General features: G+C 40.0%; 1 protein-coding gene across 1 annotated transcript; it reads right to left on the bottom strand.

The window, feature by feature from the left end:
* Nucleotides 1-467: 467 nt before the first annotated feature.
* LOC124144558 (nuclear protein localization protein 4 homolog) lies at nt 468-22,986 on the bottom strand. The gene is made up of 15 exons (XM_046514026.2): nt 22,891-22,986; nt 21,361-21,444; nt 19,567-19,679; nt 15,442-15,615; nt 14,953-15,001; nt 13,744-13,838; nt 12,781-12,904; nt 12,439-12,618; nt 9,437-9,598; nt 8,639-8,765; nt 7,746-7,906; nt 6,084-6,257; nt 5,527-5,643; nt 4,485-4,596; nt 468-3,252 (listed from the first exon to the last, which is right to left on the bottom strand). Exons 1-15 carry the CDS (start codon nt 22,903-22,905, stop codon nt 3,092-3,094), a joined length of 1,848 nt encoding a protein of 615 aa, XP_046369982.1. The 5' UTR covers nt 22,906-22,986; the 3' UTR covers nt 468-3,091.
* Nucleotides 22,987-23,060: the final 74 nt, after the last annotated feature.

The following is a 23,060-nucleotide window of genomic DNA, read 5'->3' as shown; positions in this document are numbered from 1 at the left end:
TGTTTTATCCAATCAACGTACAAGCCAGGCAGGGTAACAACAAGTAGGATCCAGTACCGTCTTCCAAACCTCTCCCGACCTTCCACACTCCGACGGACGAGTTATCCATTAGAGCATCAAGGCAGTCCCCAAATGGGAAGCATGGAGACTAAATCATAATGGAGAGATGTGTGCTGGAGAATTTTCAAACATTTCTGTAAGTAAGCAAAGCATTTTATTTAGTTAGGTTCCCATTTTTTTTACCCTTTTCTTTTCTTTTCATCTAGAACAATATCTTCTAGAATTCCAAATGACAGTTTAATGAGTACATCATAATCAAAAGCAAAAACAGCTTTAAAATATAGAAATAATAACTTCACAATTACATGCCAATGTGAGTTAAATGGTGTTGCCTTCATTTCACTCTGGTTTGTAGATACATCTACATCCAGGAAATCCAGGTCATAACATAATTACAGAAGAGGAAATGAGTGATGATGTTTATTAACATGGATGGCTTTGCCTTTTGATAAAGGCATAATATACACACAAGAAAATAAATTATGCTTTCAATTAACAAATACGTATACTTGGTTCATCAAGCCTAATTTCTTGTCTCATAGAACATTTAGAAAGAGTAGCCCTTGTATGTCTTAAACTTGGCACCTTTAGCCCCAAATACTGCTTGCTTAAAGTTAAAATACATTTGCAATTATTGAACAAGGAAATAAATGCACAATAAATTAAACCTGCCAACAAATATCTACTTATCCCTTGACATTTGTCTGAAGATGAAACATCTTCTTCATTTCCATGTCAACTGATCGCAATAAAATGAAGCAAGAACTCCAGGCTGTAAAATAAGGTGCTCCCAGAAAGACTGAGGTATTCGATGATACCAGTGTATAATGTGTTACATTCACTTCCAGTCAGTTTCCCTGGACTACAAACACTCTGCAACAACCATAGGCACTGCAGAATTTCAAACTATTATAGTTCAGAAACCATGGGCCCACTAGTACATAAGTCCACACAGAACATACTGTCCAGAGTAATGGACAAGACATCAAATTCTACTCTCTGCCAAGATTTTGCAGATGGCAACCTCCTTAAATCAGTACTGGTTGAAGAAACAAACAGTATCTCTGTATCTCTTGTTAAATAAAAAGAAAAAGAAGAAAGAAAAATGTTATCAGCATCGATTTTAATTGAATATTTATATGAACAATTAAAAAAAAAGATATTAAATAAACTATATGAATGTTCACACCTCCAGAAAACTGTTTGCTATTCAGGCCATTTTTAGGGACAGTGATCAGAGCTGTCTTTAGCCTAGTTTGCATAATCTGTTTAAAATATTTAGCCTCCATTCCAAATTCCACCCACCCCACAAAAACATTTTAATTTTAGTTCAAAACATAAATACAAATTTGATGAGGTGGGCCAATGTTGAGCCCACATGTATGTCCATCTGTGATCAGGTATGTATAGATCCCTGTTATCCCAAAATGTGGATCCCCCTTAGAACTAGCTGCTTCTGGATCTGATCAGGGTCCTGTACCACAGCGACCATAGCATTATGACTACCATAACCCTTTTTAAAGTATTGGAGCAACGATCACCTTAGCATCAAAATTGCTTTGTGGATCGGGGTCCTGCGGGCAGGGACCTTGCAATGTTTTATTCCCTATTTAAAGTATAATGAATTCAGTCTGGTTTCAAGGTCTCTTAGCACTGCAGCATCTATATGACATGTAGAAACCTATACTTATGTGTCATCTCCCCAGTAATAAATGATAAAACATCGTTTTGGATTTGTACTCCCAGATGTAATAGCTAAAATATATATCAAAATTTGTACTCTGATCTTAAATCTTTAGCATCCTCATAAGTTGTTGATAAGTACACTTGCCAATACTGACTAATGTTTTGTTAAAAATGGTATCATGCCTTGATATGTGTTGAATACAATTCAGATGGAAATATTCATAAGAACTGCAAACATTATAGATTATATTTATATGATAGGCCTTGGAAGCTTATAGCCTTCAATTATGACTTAATTTTGTGACAAGCAAATACCTTACAACATGAAGGCATTCTTACTTGCTAACTTTATAGGGAAAAACCAAGACTTTAAACAAAACTGTTTTTATCATATATAGAGGGCAGACAGATAATGGGAGTCTAACCAAGCCATAACAGCAGTAAATATTTCTTTTTCCTTTGAGCTACATCAGTGAGAGAAAAACAGAACTTGTTCACTATTGTGAAAAAAAACCCCATCACTTTCTGAACATTTGCATTTTTCCTGTCAGGGCTAACAAAGTTTTAAGATTATTTCCATTTTTCCCAGCAGGAATGATATATTTTTCTCAAGATTTTCCCCACTTAAATGCTTTGAATATTGATGTAAGACCTAGCATTTCAAGATATGCTTTGAACACTGGCACGTCCAAACATTTACTACATGTATCAAGATAACAGGTGTGATACTGGCATTAATATTATCCAACCAAGCATGCAACAGTACAAACCGTCTCCTTTCATGTTAAACTTCCTCTTTTTTTCTTAAACATTCTATACAAGTTAACAGCACATCCACACAGCCACAATGAGCCGGACATATTTCTTTACATGAACTCGCATTATTGATAGCACTTATAATGTCATCACAAATTCTTCTGTTACATCTTACATATGTGACAGTATTCATCAAAGGCTCATCAGCCCAAGTCAGTAACATTCCTTTCACATCTTGTCAGTCAGGGTGATTTTGGTCTTGTGAAGTCTTTTGTCAGTCTTGAAGCAATATCACAGCAAAGGACACAAGAATGGACTTCACATGATCCCCATATGGAATCAAACCCAAGCCTTCTGCATGACGAGGAAACACAGTACCACTGTGCAACCCTCTGCTTGCTGTACTTCTTCATATGCATAAATGTGTCTGGTTATATACGAACATGAAACATGCATTGACATGGAGGACTGTATTTCCATCTTATTCCCACAACCGTAAGACATGAGCAAGGTGTGTGTTGACTTGGGTTCATGAAATCTGGACAGTCTTTCTTCCTGCATATAAACCTAGTGGAACCTAGCCAGGCGTTCATCGTGGTAGAGAGCAGATATCACAGGCTGTATGTTCGGGCTTGTTGATGTATGTACAGTGATCACAAGTCCATGAACTAGCAGTGCTGCCGATTGGTGGCAGAGGGGCTGCACCAGGCCCAACATAAGAGGCCTGGCGGGACATCGGTGGGGACGGTGCTGAAACAGACAAACAGTCAGTCACTGCATGTCGGATACACACAGTCATATTTTACAAATAAGTCTTCTGTAATAAAAATGTATTAGTTTTGATAGTTTGCCCAAACATGATGTTATTTATCTCTCAGTCACGTGATGTTGATGTCATAATGCTGGATTCCTGAGATCAGGATAATCCCATTCTGAATGTTGTTTTATGCCACAATCAGAAATATTCCAGTTAGCAATGTGGCCTTTGAATAATTAAACATGGAAACCAGTGTTAGGTCAACAATCCAAACCATTGGGGCACAAAGACGCTAGGGTTGTGACGAGTCCAAATTTACTATCTGGGTACCCAGCCCCCCTATTACTCAACCTACCTGGGTACCCGCTGTATGTCTCAAGAGATGGGTACAAAATGTCCGATTGGGAAAAGCTTGACCGTACCCCTGGCAAAATGTACTTAGATACACATATGAAATGATCTGGTCATGCATACGCTGAAGTTGACTGAAGTTTTATCTTTATTCAAACATATGAAGACAGAAGGAATGTGTGCATAGTCAGAAAGGAATGCAAACATTTGTCACTTATAGTGTAACCATAGAGGTCCAGATAATTTTTGCCATTTAGCAATATATCACGTGACTAACCATGGGTCCGGGTAGTTCTGTGGGTACCCGTGTCCTACTCAGTACCCACCCGACCTGAGTACCCGAGTTACCCGTCCCAGCCCTAAAAGACACATAATTATTCAGTCACACATTGTAACCACCCAACTGTTACTTATTATTCAATCAAGGACCTCTTCTGCCCTGGAAACTCCATGGGGATACACGTTCCATGCTTCTTGGATCACATGAAGAAACACAAAATATAGACCTGGGTCTCAGATGTATCTGACACTGAGAACCATAAACATAACTGATAACTGAACCATTTAACTTGATAGGTAACATTGACAATAACATTTGGGCCTTATCTTACTTCAAGCCAATAAATCCTTGTAGGCGTACTGTATGTGCAATGTACATGATCATATAGGTCTGGCTGTTCATGATTACAGAACTGGAGCAATCGGTATACCACAAGCAGTTAGAGAACCGGCTTCACATATTCTACTGTTGAAATGATAACATGGAACACTTCTTGAGGTGTTGTGACAACGACACACAATTTGTGATATCTTTTCAGTCAGAAGGCATCATAATTCATTTTGATTCCTGAATTGAGTCTAAACATATACATACCATGTGCAGACATCATTTCTTCAACAGTTGCCCATTCCTCAATCCTCTTGAACTCTAAAGCCTTTTCTTCACTCCTTGTCTTAACTGCTTCGAGAAGCACACTCATCCTTTCCTGAGACATGCAGAGGCACAGCATATTATTTTTGAGGCATAACTTGATAGAATCAGAGAATTCACTTCTTTAAACATGTTAAAAACTACAGAAAATCATTCTTGGTCATACATATTATGTTTAGAGAGTAAGTTTAAAGCCACAGTCACATGTAGCTGCTTTCCGAGAACCTGCAGACTAAACAATGGTGTGAGTACCAATCAATACCTTCAGAGCGCAATGTCACATAATCAGAAGCGTCTTGCTGCTCATTATCCTGTTGCCAATACTATTTGTAGATGTTCAGCCTGTGTCGACATGAAATGTCCAAGAGCAAACACTTAGTATTCAAGGTATTTGAGGTGAGGTGATGGGGTTTAACCTCTCGTTCAAGAATACTGCACTTATATATATAGTGTGTTCAAGATTACTGCACCAGTCCCTGTTTTATCCCCTTTATGCCGAGCACACCAGTCAGGGTAGCAACAAGTACCGTCTTTTAACTTCTTTTGGTATGACGCAGCCGAGTATCGAACCCCTGACCTTCTGCTCCCCGGGCGGACACTCTACCACTAGACCACGGGACACCAGAAATGGGCTTCACGTATTGTACTCATGTGGGGAATCTATCCCTGGTCATAGGATGATGAGCAAACACTTTAACGACTAGACTACCCCACCGCCCTCAAGGTATTTGAACATACACTAGTACAATGCATATTCATATCAAAGACAGTTTTGACCTGTCATCCAAATCATCATGAGCTGTTCCTGATAGTACTACTGAAGTACAACTGATCCATCCGAACATTTGCAGATATGAATTATTTCATACAGGGATAATAGGTTAAAAAGTCAGGTGATCTCTTTCCGGGTTTCGGGGACAAGAGCGTAGTGTATGCTGCCTTTCCTGACATATACACATCACCAGGAAGTGTAGTTCCCCCTTACCTTGAGAGGCAGCAGATCGGATGTTGCCAAGAACAGCAGGAGGTGAAAGTCAGACATAGCATCCAGGAAGCGGTTAGGTGGAAACTGTTCCATGTACTTCACTAAGCTGGTGAAGTCCTGAAGACAAAGTAGCAAGTCACTACAGGTGGACACAGAAAGTGTTGACTCCACATACAAAAGTGAATAATCTGGCCCTGTCTTATAATCTATTAATCTATTGTTGTGAGTTGAGTACCACTGGTCATGTCATCATGTTCATGAATTTTCATTAAGATTAGCAGCCAATTCCTAGAAATATTTCTGAGGAAGCTAGAGATGAAAAACAAAATTAAACTCAAGTGTTAAATACAAAAGGCAGGCTGTGTTAAAAAAGAATTAATCTTGCCCTATGTACACAATGGCATTACTTAATTAAATTCTTACTTATAATGCTAGGATGATGGAAGATCTTGCAAACATCATAACAATGCACTGATCAGCATCTAAAAATGCATAACATTGTACACAATGTGACTGTCACAATCAGAATATGGAGGAATTTCAAAGGCGATCTCTACCTGACACTCCCCAATGTTGGCACGGTTTTCTACAGGGAAGGGTTTCAGGCCATTGTTTGTCTGGAAAGTGTATTGGGGCTCGACCGGGAAGGCTGCCGGGAGGTCTGCCAGGAGGTACTCCACTGGGAGGGGGCGAGCAAGCTGAGTTACTTCATTCCCATAGTTATCTTTGTTCTGTAAAACAAAAAACATTTATAACAGTCAATTAGTAATAACTAAGATAGCAATCATTCAAATTCAAGAGATACAGTCGTGCCTCGTTTATACGGACTTCAGATATCCGGAAACCTCGGTTCCCGGACGATTTTCATTCAAAACGAAATAATTACTATATAAATTTACCCGTATATCCGGAATTCAGTTTCCGGAACCGGACGGTCATTTTCATACACAAAACACTGAAATGCACACAAAATTGTCTCACTTATCCGGACAATACACTTCCGCTGGTGGTAATCCTTCCGCTGGGGGCAATCCTATGATTCGTGAGAAGTCAATTAACCAAGTGACACTGAGTTACGTTTGAGACGAGCTTGTTTATTCTACATGTAATCCCCTTTGATAAATATGGCGTCTGTGGAGGTCAGAGGTCAAAGTTGTGTAAGTATGGCCTGTCAACCAGCGAAACGTAAGCGACACGCAGTTACAGCACGCGAAAAAAGGGAAAAAAATGTCTGTTTAAAGAAAAACACCCTTTAGCAAGTTTAGAAACCATCAGTAAGCTTTATGGCACTGAATTTGGACATACCATAGGAAAATCGACAATTGGTGACATTTTAAAAGACAAGCAGAAGTGGCTAAATCTCCTGGAAAATGGATGTATCTGTTTGCTCTGTCATCTGTCATGAGCTGCATAATTGAAGGGAAGTAACTCTTCCAGTAAGAAGCTGGTTTCAGTTATACGGAAATTCGTTTATACGGACGAATTGTGAAATGACGCAAGTGTCCGTATAAACGAGGCACGACTGTAGTAAATAACCTTGAAAATCTATTAGCTCAAATAGTGATAACATGTCACCTCATCACAAACACGTTCTTCCACTTCTACAATTAAGGAGATCCATGGTGAGCATTAGCTACATGTAATTACAGCTATGGGGAAAACAAGTTGTCCTTTTGAGATTAGCCATGACCATGTGAAACAAGACAAATAGTGAACAGGACTCGCTAATACCCCCAACTTAGACATATTTTTAAGTTCAAAACATGACAAAGGAATAATTTCTCAGAAAATCCACTTATTGAAATCAAATTTTGCACTGCACCTCTCCTATTGGTATAGGAACTGTTTCCCCAATATGAAATGAATCCATGAAGTAGTTTTTAAGTTATAGGTTGCACAAAAGTTCCAGTAAAAAAATTCTAAGTAAAAGCATGAAAAATAACTGTAATTTTAAAAAAATCCTAATGTTGAAATCAAACTTCTCACTGCACCTCTCCTATAGGTATAAAAAGTGTAAACCAATTTGAAAATAATCATTGAAGTGGTTTGCAAGTTACAGGTCACATAGAAAAAGGTCCTTGGAAGGAAGGACAGAATTTCTTGATATAACTATATACCCCTTCCCTTTTCGGTCGGGGGTATAACAAACTAATCTCAATCATTAATGCAGAGCAAGGTACAAATACAAGAATACAACAACTAAAATGTTGAAACATTACTTTATAAAAGACATCAGGGACATATTGCTCATTCGTTGACTCTTTGACATAGCCCAACTCAGGGACATCTTTTGTGGGAATAAGGCAGTCATCTCTCACTAATGCCATGCACTGATTGGAAACCTGGTAGCCGTCGAAGTGGATCTGGTTGTTGTTGTCACCTGAAAAAAACATGATACATACTTCATCATGGCATTCTACAACAGTGTCATGACATCACCATGGCAATCTGCAAAAAGTCATGACATCACTGTGGCAATTTAAAAAGTGCCATGACATCACCATGGCAATCTACAAAGTGCCATGAGAACCCCATGGTAATCTACAAAGTGTCATTACCTCACCATGGCAATCTACAAATGTGTTGTAACATCACCATGGTAATCTACAACAGTGTCATGACATCACCATGGCAATCTACAAGGTACAATGATATCACCTATTCACCATGACAATCTCACCATGACAATCTATAGTGTCATCACATCACCATGGCAATCTACTAATTCTACAACTTCAGCCACTAGTCTGAAGCATGAGTCCAGTAAAATTCTGTTTTACCTAGAATGCTCAGTTAACAATAGTCTATACAATAACAAGTTACAATTTATAAATAATACATGTAATGCCATGCAATAATTTCTGACCAGCAGACTCCTTAGAATGTGTGTTAGCAATCTGCAAAGTATCATGGCATCATGCTAGGAAACTGCTGATTCTAAGCTGTTCAATAACTAACAAGTAGGCATTAAACATTGACGCCATCATTTTGAACTAGTTTACTGTACAATACATAGCTATTGATCAAGTGTTTGTGTCTGCGAGTGATGGAGCACTCAAGAGACAACTAGGCCTGTTTGTGTTGGTTACAAAGCCAGATAACTGGGGCTTACCTGTGACTACTACAGTGACAAACTTCGACCCAAAGTGTCCATTAGAGGAAAGTTTACATGGGTTTGGAAACTTATTTTGAAAGTCTGCTGCCATAATGCATTCCTCTGAGCTCAGAAAGTGGGCATCCTTGGGGGAAACAGAAAATATATCATTATCTTCATGATCCTTGGTAAGAAAGTCAAAGGTTATAATCACAATAATTGGCAGTAAACAGGCACAATTAAGAAATAAAAGATAGCTGTGCGATAAACTGCAAAGGACAATGAAGAATGAAGCGTGGTTTATTTAACGACAAAACATTGTTCTATCATGCAGTCATTCCTGGAGATTTGAACATACGCTCGCAAATGGATGACGTTGTAAATTGGGCATTATTTTTTTGAGGGAGGTGTCTGTCAGTTGTTGCCCATAGATGAAGCTGGGCAACGTACATAAATGCAATTCCCAATCACATTCAAAAGTGGGAGAGATATGACAATAGGTATTGGGAGAAAAGGTACAGATAATCAACAAGAAAATTGTGAGAATATCTTTGAAATACCAGTAGTAATCCCCCTGTTCATAAACTGGACTTGTCTGAAATTGCCAATAAAACACTGCAGGGGGAATAAACTATTGTACCCCTCATGGTTCAGTCTCCATGCAGCGTTTTACTGTACGATAAACAACGAAATAAACAAGTAAATGTTATTAGGATATCATTTGTACATGTTATAACAGAAATAAATTTAATGAAAATATTGACATGTCATGTCACAGAGTTAGGTAACAGGTACACTTTTTAGAAATAACCTTACCATGTTTCCTCTGAAGTTTTTAACTGTGCCCTTGGTGAGATCTTCAGCTACAAGATCAGAGAATATCCATCCCACTGGCATCACTCCCAGCTTTTCTGCAACCTCATTTACAACAGCTTCATTCTCATCAGGCAGTAGCTCAATCTTGTTCTTGGAACTTTGCTGAAATAGTTTGCAATAGGTACAATGATAAATATTTACCTCAGTTTCATGCAGATTAAGAGCTTAATATTCTATTATTTTCTGTAGGTATGACCTTAGGAGTGAGTGAGTGAGTTGGTTTTATTGCCGCTTTTAACAGTATTCCAGTTATATCACGGCGTTATGACCTTAGGAACCCCTTGAGGACGAATCTGATTGTGTGGCACACTACCCTGACAATTTGGGAATCCCGTGGAAACCCAGCTGATCATATGGCACACTACCCTGCCAGTTTGGGAATCCCATGGAAACCCAGCTGATCGTGTGGCACACTACCCTGACAGTTTGGGAATCCCATGGAAACCAAGCTGAACGTGTGGCACACTACCCTGACAGTTTGGGAATCCCATGGAAACCACGCTGATCGTGTGGCACACTACCCTGACAGTTTGGGAATCCTCTTAAAACCCAGCTGATCGTGTGGCACACTACCCTGACAGTTTGGGAATCCCATGGGCACCAAGCTGATTGTGTGGCACACTACCCTGACAGTTTGGGAATCCTGTGTAAACCCAGCTGATCGTGTGGCACACTACCCTGACAGTTTGGGAATCCCATGGAAACCAAGCTGATCGTGTGGCACACTACCCTGACAGTTTGGGAATCCCATGGAAACCCAGCTGATCGTGTGGCACCCTTCTCTGACAGTTTGGGAATCCTGTGGAAACCAAACTGATCATGTGGCACACTACCCTGACAGTTTGGGAATCCCATGGAAACCCAGCTGATCGTGTGGCACACTACCCTGACAGTTTGGGAATCCCAAGGGAACCAAGCTGATCGTGTTGCACACTACCCTGACAGTTTGGGAATCCCATGGAAACCCAGCTGATTGTGTGGCACACTACCCTGACAGTTTGGGAATCCCATGGAAACCCAGCTGAACGTGTGGCACCCTTCTCTGACAGTTTGGGAATCCTGTGGAAACCAAACTGATCATGTGGCACACTACCCTGACAGTTTGGGAATCCCATGGAAACCCAGCTGATCGTGTGGCACACTACCCTGACAGTTTGGGAATTCCAAGGGAACCAAGCTGATCGTGTTGCACACTACCCCGACAGTTTGGGAATCCCATGGAAACCCAGCTGATTGTGTGGCACACTACCCTGACAGTTTGGGAATCCCATGGAAACCCAGCTGATCGTGTGGCACACTACCCTGACAGTTTGGGAATCCAATGGAAACCCAGCTGATCATATGGCACACTACCCTGCCAGTTTGGGAATCCTGTGGAAACCAAACTGATCATGTGGCACACTACCCTGACAGTTTGGGAATCTCGTGGAAACCCAGCTGATTGTGTGGCACACTACCCTGACAGTTTGAGAATACCATGGAAACCACGCTGATCGTGTGGCACACTACCCTGACAGTTTGGGAATCCCATGGAAACCAAGCTGATCGTGTGGCACACTACCCTGACAGTTTGGGAATCCTCTGAAAACCCAGCTGATCGTGTGGCACACTACCCTGACAGTTTGGGAATCCCGTGGAAACCCAGCTGATTGTGTGGCACACTACCCTGACAGTTTGGGAATCCTGTGGAAACCAAGCTGTTTGTGTGGCACACTACTCTGACAGTTTGGGAATCCTGTGTAAACCAAGCTGAACGTGTGGCACACTACCCTGACAGTTTGGGAATCCTGTGGAAACCCAGCTGGTTGTGTGGCACACTACTCTGACAGTTTGGGAATCCTGTGTAAACCAAGCTGGTTGTGTGGCACACTACCCTGACAGTTTTGGAATCCTGTGTAAACCAAGCTGGTTGTGTGGCACACTACCCTGACAGTTTTGGAATCCTGTGTAAACCAAGCTGGTTGTGTGGCACACTACCCTGACAGTTTGGGAATCCTGTGGAAACCCAGCTGGTTGTGTGGCACACTACCCTGACAGTTTGGGAATCCCGTGGAAACCCAGCTGATCGTGTGGCACACTACCCTGACAGTTTGGGAATCCCGTGGAAACCAAGCTGATCGTGTGGCTTACTACTCTGACAGAATAGGAACTGCTAGTTGTAAGATTACCATAAGTCGGCAAGTCCTAGACTAGTCTAACAAGAGTCATTAGAAGATGACAAATCACCCTGACCCCACAAATATGAAAGAACAAATCATCTGACAGTTACTTTAAGTCCAACTTGATGAGAGAATTTCCATCTTATCTGTCCATATACAAGAGTAGTTATTGAGCTATCAAAACAATCCTATGGGATTAGGATTCGGAATTTTGTATATCTGTGTCGGGTACTATGAACAGGGTCAAAAGCAAATTTGTTGCCATGGAAACAGAAAAAAATATAAATTCTAAAAATCCCTTAATAGCTAAAGGGCATCAGTTGACAACCTGGACTTTGTGTGTGCACAATTTCAAGCAAGAATACCTATTAGTTTTGGAGATATGGTCCTCATAAACACACCAAAATGAACAGAGTGGAAAAAATATAAATGCTAAACATCCCTAAGTAGCAAGTTACTTTAAGTCCAACTTTGATGAGAGAATTTCTATCTGATCTGTCTGTCCATATACAAGAGTAGTTATTGAGCTCTCAAAACAATAACATGGAACTGGGATAAAAATTAATGATGGGTAAATGACATTTCACTATGGACTGCCACTTTTACAATGAGGTAGGTGACAATGCTACAGCCGATACATCTAGCCCAGTGAAAACAAAAATACATTTCTAATCCTGTAATCAGTATTCGTAAAAATTAGCTCTTGCAACAAGGATGGGGCACTGGGAACACATTCTGTCTCAGGATGCACACAGGGTTCCATTAGGATACAAATACACTTACTTGTGGGGGTTCATATATAGCCGCAACTGTTGCCTTGATGCCCAGTGGGACATCCTTGTGAGGTTCGTATCTGCCGTACAGGATGCCTAGTCTCTGGTTACCCGTGCTCCTCCAGTAGTTGAGGAAGCGGTCAGCAACAACAGGGTTCTCAAACATGATATTGTCAATATGACGATATATCTGTAATACAGGACAAAAGAAACAATGATGAGATGATTTGGGCATACTGGTAGACACAATAGACTCGTGGAAACAACTGGTACTGATGTACTGCATGTCACTATTTATTTGCGATTGAACCTAAAGGCATGGACTGAAAACACATATATGATGTATATTTACCTGTCTGTTAAGGGTAACAGCATTTGGCTGGCACTTTGTACATATCCCTCCTGGCCATGGGGGATGTTCCTTGCAACCTGATTTTATCTTACAACTTAAGTTTTCCAAATTAACAAACTTTCCCCTGAAACAGAACAAGAAAGATATAGAATAATATTATTCCAGATATTGCCAGGGAAAATATACAATTGAGTTCCAGAAACTCATTACTTATTTTTTTGTAAAAACAGGGACATTTTCAACTTTTAAACAAATTTGAACTTTGAATTTCGGAGCCAGACTGTGCTCAACAGAAGATAAACAAACAATGAAATAATGTCTGTGTGATTCAAAGATTACACATGTGGTGTCTCCTTGGGCAAGTGACTGTTCGAAATGTGCTCCTGTTCACCCAGCAGTAAAAATGGCTACCCGGTGGAAATGTGACTGTTAACCTTCTAGCACCTGACAAGGCAGTTTGGGTTGTATACTTCCCAGGGAGATGAGAATGAAAATCGAGTGCAAACTGATCGAAATGACGGGGTAATAATGTGAGCGCTTGGAGCATGCACTGAGTGTATGGAGGCTAGCACAATATAAGTACCCTACATTATTATAGTTCAACAACAATACCAGCAAACATCCTTACATTCTGTATTGTCGCCTGTGCTAATGACAGTCAGTTAGTCAGTGAGTACAGGTTTATGCAGATTTTAGCAATATTCCAGCTGTAACGCCTGATCAAAGAAGGGGGCACCAGAAACAGGATTTACTCATTGTACCCATGTTGGGAATCAAACCAGCGCATTTGGCATGACAAGCGAACCCTTTCACCGCTCAGCAACCCAACAGTCCACTACTAACAGTGAACATATTAACACTAAAATGTACTTAAAATTATGGCAAATTACAAGATAGAGTTGGTGAACAAATGTTGACAACATTCCAAACCCCAACACATACATGATCATGATGATGACTTACCGGTCGGCACCTCCAGTCAGCTTCCTGATGTAAGAGTGGAAAGACAAAAACTTGATAGGTGGTTCACAGCTCTTTAGAAATTCTTCATCATAAGGCTGGAAGGAAAAGAGTCAAAATGTGACGATTAATTGACGATTGATGAAACTCTCGAAGCAACTCTTTTCAAACATACATATCCAGTCTGCACCTTTACAAGTAGCCTGAAATGCCATTCTTGTAAATATTGTGTGGCTAACCAATTATAATAGGTTAAGTCATACCAATAACATGTATACATGTTCTATACTTCCTATGTTTGCATACACTGTGTTTCTCCATCACCAATGAGTACATACAGGTGTAGTCACTATATTTAACCAACATAGCAAAGGCCTGCTTCCAGCAAGGGGGAAGCCAACGAATGCTCAGTTTGCATCACACAAACAGCATTTTTTTTCTAAGGACAACATGTGCCATAGCCTTGTGGCTGCCTGCTCTACACATTGTTTTAATGTCAGACAATGGTAAGTATTGTTTTGTTTGTATGAAGTAGCATAGGGAATAGGGGTTCTGGCTCACTGCCACCAAGGCCAGATTCATACTCCAATAATGCTACTCAGAGTTTAACGCCTAACTCAGCAATATTCCAGCTATATGATGACAGAATCTGGGCCATACATCAGTGATTGTCATCAAGGGCATCGATCTACACAGTTGGGATAAATGACAACTCAGTTGTGATGCATTAACATGTCAGTTAGTCAGGCCGTTAGTCGCCTCCTCCAACAAGCATGGCTTGCTGAAGACCAATTTTAACCCTGATTTTCACAGGTCAGCAATGGTAAGGTTTACACAAACACTGAAGAGTCATAAACAGCATCATTTCATTAGGATACTAAAAACAGGCTGCATCACTATTACATCGCATAGCAGGTGAATACCTGCCATCATGCCCTGATGACGTTACAGGATTAATCTCAGTGACTGGATTGTCAATACCAGACTGGATTATTCACTGGCCACAGTCATATATAGCTGGAATACTGCTGAGTTTGGCATTCAACAACAAACAAACAAACAAATCTGGGGAGTTTTCTTTGGAATGTCTACATACACACAAAGGAGAACTCTTTATCCATGATATAAAACAGCCTGTTTGGTTAACTAGGCTTCAACATGTTCAATGTAATTGAACTCCCATTGAAATAACAGTCACCACAATTCACTTACTTCAAGAGGGACACAGTGAAGACACTTCCCTTTAGGACCATGATGACATCTACAAGAGAACATACCATTTCATGTACAGTATACAATGACATCATGCTACATTTTGACCAAAAAATACCATGTACATGATGTACTCGTCTTTAACAATTTCCACTAGTCTCAGGCTAGCTGACTAGCATGACTAGTGGCTGTATAAAATCCTGAAGAAAAGTTAAGTAATTACGGCATCTAATGACATACACTACAGTCTGACCAGCTGATCACCATTGTGTAAATTAATACTCAAATTACTGCTGTTCATTTCTCTCATAAATAATTTGCAAGCTTCATAACCACAGGATATTACAAAGAATCAACCAACAAGAAAATACATCCATTTGGCATACACCATAAATCATAGATATTCTGCCCGAACCCTGGCAGGTAGGTCAGTCAAAGTGCAAAGACTGACTTCACAAAGTATAGAAATAGACACAATATCATTCTTACAGCTGTTCATTTCTATTCCTGTATATTTTGCCATCTTCTTTACTTAGGATGACATCAACCTCATCCTCACGGACAGAATTGGAGGAGGGTGGTCTCGCAGTGTCCATCGGCTCGGCCTGGTCTCCTGATGATAGTGACTTCTCATCCGACAACAAGTACAGCATGTCACCATGTCTGAAAGATTCATATTGTTTACATCAACAATTCAGATATCAGTTAAACAAATAAACAAATAGTGCTAGTCTATGTTCTGAGTAATACAAGTTTTATGGATGAAGCTTTTTCTTGGCAACATTTTGGTATGATTCTCAATGTTTTAATCTTATTTCACATTTGATACATAAAATGCCTCCAAATCTTCTCTCACCAGTAACTGTATTTACTCGCAGAGGTCATAGCAGTTGTGTTTTTAACATGTTTAAAGTCATTTTTGTGACTAAAAGAAATATCAACAGGAAAAGGCAAGACAACAAGATTTGAATTAGAAAAGCATTTGTTTCTGTCTTCTATCGATCCTATGTGGAAACGTTCTTGGACAAAGTTTCTACCTTCTAAAAAACAATTAACCCAAACACACCCAGCATCCCCATGGTCACCACCAAGACCTACACATGTGCCAAGCAACCTACATGCACTGAACACATGAACACCTAGCTACCTCAATTCTCTTTCTAGACCTAACAGGCTAGAGGAACTGTCCAACGATGGTTAGATGGGCATATAGCGTGTGAGAAAAGATAAGTCCAGTAGAACACGGATATAACAAACACAGACAGAGCGAACAAACGGATACAGTGAATGAGTGAGTTTGGTTAAACGGTGCTTCTAACACTATTCCAGTTATACCGCGGCGTGTCAGCTTAATGTGGGAGGAAAGCCCAAATTGATGCAGGTCTCAAACGTTTACCACTTCAGTGATACCCACAAGCACAGGTATGGTGCTGACAAACCTGGAAACATAATCAGGGAGATCCAGGATTCGAACCCACAATCATAGGTTTCTGGCTGGCCCAAGGGATGCAAGTCTGCAAAGCGAATTGCAGCGCCTTAGACAACTGGGCCACCCGCGCCCCCACAAACGGATACAACGAACTGTATCCGAGCGAAAACATATATTACAAACAACGTATATAACAAACTGATTGCTCTGGTCCCTTGTAGTTGGTTATATCCATGTTCAGCTGTTCATAAATATACAAATTACCGTAAAATTTACAATATTTTTACATTTAGTCTATCTCACACTATGCATTTATCCCACGGTTGGATGGTTGGGGGCAGATACCCTGCCTGTAAGAGACTACAAACGTTAGACATACACCTGGAAGCTGGTGCTACACAGTGAAATAAACAAATTATGAATAACACTGCCTAGAGTTGTAAGACAAGGACTCAAGCAGAAAAACACAATAAAAAAGTGATATGAACCTGACGAAACAAACGAAACGCATGGAATATTTTCAATAATGCCATCATTATATATAAATGACTAGGTAGCTATATAGGACAAGCAATACAGCATACGAGTTGCAATCAATTCGGAAGGACTCCAGCTAATCAATTCAACTGTCACTTGCAAATGAGTGTCCTGCTGAACATCTTGAGCTATCTCTTGAATGTGATCCACAAAGTGAGTGAGTGAGTGAGTTTGGTTTTACGCCGCTTTTAGCAATATTCCAGCAATATCACGGCGGGGGACACCAGAAATGGGCTTCACACATTGTACCCATGTCGGGATTCGAACCCGGGTCTTCGGCGTGACAAGCGAACGCTTTAACCACTAGACTACCCGACCGCCCCGTGATCCACAAAGAATGAATTAGTGGACCAGGGAAACTGGTATAAACAAGTCTTAAATGGATCGTCCCATGAACAATGCTGGAGCACTGCACAGCATTATAACGCAGTGACCGGTCCCCCACGATAAGTGAGGTCCATGATCTTGTCCTGGATCAACACTAGTGCTCCAAGACTCTTCAGCAGGAGTAGCATGAACCATCAACAATAGAAGAGCCTCCGTTAGCAAGAGGATAGTCGAAAACCAAGGTAAAGTCCAGTGAATGGTAGTATCTAATTGTGTCAAATCCCGATTGTTGAAGTCAATGTACGCTTGGGACACAAGGTCGCCAAGTAACCATCTAAGTCAGGTGCACTATAGACTTGGACAAGTCATGCGAGCCAGCATCTTGAAACAAACCGAGGGGACTGCAAGATATCCTACAATACGGATCTGGAGAAGAAGCCTGATGTTCGGAGACGTAGCAAAGGGAATGGCTGATGTATTGCATGGAAGTTGGAGCTTGTCTGCAATCAGTTTGAGAACCATAACTGGATCGGCAGTCTCAAGGTTTCCTGAAGAAGAAGTGGGGGAAGTATGACAATCTACTGCAACTTCAACTGGTACGGGATCCACGAGACAGCTGGGCTAGTCCAGTAGGAGCAGAGTGTATCTAAGCCAAAATGGGAGTCACGGGACCTGCTGTGTAGTATAGACTGGAAATGCTGTGCCGGAATAGTAGGCAATCGTTAGGATCCCATGAAGGTGGAAGCAGCTGTGTGGATGAAGGGAGTGCCAAAGGAGGATACCGTACAGACGAGGTGGAAGGGACCCGAACTGGAAGTGGAGAGGGAGATCAAGAACAAAAAGGCATGGCTATCGGCGACAGACATCTACGGGAACTAGGACGGTGAGGGTAATCCCAGCGACAATGAACAGAAGATAGACACTTGCAATAATGTCCAGCATGGGAGCGGTAATATGGATAAGGTGACTCATAAAGAGTACCCACGCCAAGGAGGAAATGACTCTATATGCAAGAGAAGCGTTCCCAATCACGTGGGAGGTTTTTGTAATCACTGTATGGAAGAGGATTACAAACAGCACCAGGGGAAGCCTTGGTTATCATTGCAGATGGAAGGACGCGACCCAAAGGGGGGGGGGGTCAGCAGTATCAGCAATATTATGCAGGAGAAGAAGACGACAAACAACCAATTGCAGAACTCATGGGAGCGGGAAAGGAAACGACCGAATGTGAAGGCAGGGTAGGATCGGAAACCAAGATTTCTTTTTCTTGGACCTGGTGCATATCTGTAACAACTTGTGGAACCGATGTTGATCCTGAATCCTCTGGAATGGACTGCTTGTCAAGGATGGCCGGGATGACATTCTGCAGAAAATTATCTGACACACAATCGTTTTCGACGGAGGGCGCAGGTAGGGTTCAATACAATAGAGGAGACAGGCTTTTGACTGACTTTTTGGATTTCTTGGCCCGGAGGAGCCTTTAGGATTACTCTCCTAATCCTTCGACTGTCCATTTCTCAACGCCAACATATAGGAAGGAAGATACTGAAGGATTCATCAAAGTGAAAAGGACGCTTGGGTTTGTTTGGGTGAATTGTTTTTATAAGCGAGAAACTTTGTTCAAACACGTTTCCACATAGGACTGTTTTCATATCATACCCCATATCATTCGGAGACACCTTATGGAATTTAGGGTGGATATGTGGTTGGATATTAAAACATATAATAATTCTAATTATCGGTGATAATATGACAGCATGAGATAACAGGAATTCAAATTGTATTTGGTTCAAGTCTATGATAATTGCTGCAAACCAGCCCCAACCCAGCTGTAGCCATGGGCATGTGACATTTTACCACGTAAATATTGACCAAGTTGACTCATCTTCTAACTTGATCTGTCATGTGTGTTTACATACAGCATGTACACAATTTCACAATGGTTAAGATTAATGAATATTTATCACCATCCCACAGGTCCCATAGCAATAAAACTGCAAGTCATTCATGTGATTTCCATATAAGTGGCTACCAAATTTGTCTGTTAACCAATCGAAAAAGGTCAAAATCTAGTTACTAATATTATCATCAGCATACCCAAAACAGTAAATAAGCAGCACAACAGAACTTGCACTGAAAAGGCTCTACAGTACATATCTCTGCCTAGCCAAAATTAATCCTAAAATGGCAGAATTAGAAGACAGATGTTGAAGATACAGATATGTGTCCTCTTTATCTCACCAAATGGTCCTGTTTCAAATAATGTTGTAACTATAATATGTAGTATGAGTAGTCAAATTCAGTGATTCATATTCACTCACTTTATCTTGTATGAATCAACAGTTTTCGCTCGTGAATTGCGAACAATGCCAGTTTTGTTTCTATTCTGAAAAACATTCCATCCTGTATCCCCAAGCTGAAATTCCTTCTGGATCTGAAAGAAGACAGTAAATGCTTGAATGATAAAAGCATGGTCAGATATCAATTCCATCACATTGACAGCAGTATATATACACATACAAATAGTTCAAACCTCAAATTTGAAGACATAGCAATAAACTGTTTGCTTACAAATGAAACCAATGAATAACAATACATCAAGGAAAATAGATATATCTTGTTAAAACTAATATACTGAACAAAAAAGTTAGGGATCATGAATATTTTTGGGGATATTTTCTTGCGATTAAGACTGAGCACACTATTTCATAAATACATCCCCAAACATATTCAGCATCTGTTATTTTCACCCATTTTTGCCATCACAAACAATACCTCATCAAGGGAAGTGTTGGGTGGTGTTTGATCAAGCAACATCACCATTAACAATGCTCCATATTATTTGAGTGAGTGAGTGAGTGAGTGAGTGAGTGAGTGAGTGAGTGAGTGAGTGAGTGAGTGAGTGAGTGAGTGAGTGAGTGAGTGAGTGAGTGAGTGAGTGAGTGAGTGAGTGAGTGGTTTAGCAATATCATGGCAGGGACAGCAGAAATAGGCTTCACACATTGTACCCATGTGTGGCTACCCCACTGCCCTGTCCATTAGGATTACAAGTTTGTCCTTGACCCACTGCAGAAATATGTTTTCCTTCAATTCTCTGTGTTTGTCCCCTTTTGTAATAACCTTTGCTCTAAATGTTAGAGCAAATGACTATGACATCCAGCGTACACGTGAGTATGTCTCTCACCCCTATCTAGAGCCAACTTCTGCCCTGACTCCAAAATACCCAGATTAGGTATCCACTGATATCTAACTGTATTAAGCATTCTATTAAGGAATAATGGCTGAAATCCATCCTTCCTTTGTACCTGTAGCCACATGTATGCAATGGGATGCTTCAAGTTAATGTCTGCTTTCCACATATTGCTGTAAGATTCTCAGTGACATCCCAATATATCAGACTCAGAATAAAGCTTTCTAAATGCTTGTCTGACCTTGTCTTTTTTCAAAGTTGTCATGTTCATCAATCCTATTGTATTTTGAGAAGTTCCCTACCTTTGTAACCTCCTCATTGCAACACCTTTGTTTTACCAGCTGTTTCCACATATTTGTAGGTAGCCAAAGCCCTTCAAATCTGACATGCATCCAATTATTTTAAATGTGATCAATGTGAATTGCATTGTCTGACTTACAGTTCCCACTTACAGTGTTGGTCATCTTTTCTGTAATATTTTTTAACAAGCTGTGGACTCTGATCTTTGATTGGGTATACATAATAAGGTTCCCTCGCACATCATGCTACACAAGCAAGTTCAGGACACAGCAATTCTTCAAACCATGTCTACAGATCTACTGTCTTACTCCCTTCTGTGGAAAGTGACATATATCCGGAAAAAAATTCTTTTATAATATTTTGAGTGATTATTGTTGAAACAACAAAGTACAAAGTTCATTAACATCTACAATATTAGCTATTACCAGACATACAAGATATTTCTATTTTCTTAGCTTTATTGCAGTTCATCAATGTCATTTGTAGCCAAATTGAGTGTACGTAATTTCAATATGATCATGGTAAAACAGAAGATGCTATTGATAATGGCTATACCATGTTGAATTAACAGATATATTAGAAGCTTTACAAAGTTTTAATACAATATTTCAAACAGCACCAATACCTTATCAAGTAGGATTGCGACAGATTCTGATCCCTTTGTATCTACTCGTTTGGTGCCATGCTGGGCAGACTGCACACGCACAATCTGAAAAGAGGAAATATACTTAATGTACATGAAGAATGTGATGTCAATTACACTGATGGTCCCACTCTAAATGAAACTGAGGGTCCAACTCACAGGTTTGAGCTCTGTTAATAGCAATGATGATATTGTAATGTGGGTGATTCCTAAATCAGGTTTGGAGCCTTATCATTATCCCCCACCATTGGACACATTAGAATTTTGTTTCATCATATGGTAGTTAATATAAACTACAAAAAAAAGTCCTATAAAGCCTTAAAAAGAGACAGCCACTAAGGTCGCTTTAAGTCATGAGAAAAATTGATTAAATGTGAAATTAATACAAACTTTCATTCATGTAATATCAGTACTTGCTGAGAAAACATGTCCACAATTTCACATAGTATTTACTAAGTATAAAAGCATGGAGCAAGGGCCATAACTGTAAAAAATAAATGTACACCAATTTTTGTACTCGTTTGACATCGTGAATTTAATTTTTCTAACTTGAATAGCATTTGAGAAAATTTGTCCACATTGAGAAGCGGATTGATCGATGCTGATTATCAAGGGGGGGGGGGGAAATTCTATTTTATCTATTGCTATTTTATAGAATGATACGTGTGGAATATGTGCTTTACATCACTTCTTGTTATGAATTATACATAATCATTATGCATAAGACCTGGATAGTGTCAATGGACATCGTCCAGATGGGTTCTTTTCTAACCAATTTTGAATGGAGGTAGTGGTAATGCCACTTCAAAAACATTCCACAAACTATTATCAAAAAGTTAACAATAGCCGTGACATTCCGCAACAAGTCCTGTATTTGATCAAGTGATGAAACATTGTGCTTTGATTTGCATAAGTAAACAGTCGACAGGGTTTGTGGATTACAAGATTTTCCGATATGGCGATAATATTGAGTCTGCAATAATATAGTCAGACTAGGCCTATACAAATAAATTTTTTTAACCCTCAACTTTTCTTCAATATCCTGAAACAAAGAAATGATTACAGTGGATGAAATCAATCTACATAAGGGGGCATTCCAAGTGTGGTATTACCTTCCATTGTGTCTTCATTGAAACAAATTCATGATACACAACGGTAGAGCGGAGAAAATGTATCGTATATTCGTGATACTCGACAGCTGATCTCACTGGGCAACTTGGTCAGGAAAAAAATACTTGTCTGAAGGTTTGCGAGAAACGAAACCTTGAAATATCAACGGAATATCATGTCATTGAAATGATGTACGTGGCAGTCTTGTATGAATGCCAAATCACGTTTTCATCAATGTGTATAAAATTAGCAGCTGACGACGTGAAAAGGAAACCTGAAAATGACTCGTCATATCCAAACATTTTGCCAAGTTTTGTGTATTCAACATCTCTACGGTTTCTGTTAGGAACAATCAACTCACAGATCGGTTACTACACACTGACCAATTTTTCCCATACTTACCATTGATTTCGACATGACGATACGTATATTTTGCCAGCTTGTGAAGCGTTCTAAGTGTGATACTGCAGCAATCACAAAGCGGCCATGACAGGTGCTCTCGTGTCTACAATTTACCACGAGATTTAGATTTTATAGTTAGAAATTATTATTTCTATTTAGATATAATTTCT

Source organism: Haliotis rufescens, unplaced genomic scaffold (assembly GCF_023055435.1).
Source record: "Haliotis rufescens isolate VD_foot unplaced genomic scaffold, xgHalRufe1.0.p SCAF_11, whole genome shotgun sequence".
NCBI lineage: Eukaryota > Metazoa > Mollusca > Gastropoda > Lepetellida > Haliotidae > Haliotis > Haliotis rufescens.
This window is presented reverse-complemented; position numbering and strand designations above follow the sequence as displayed.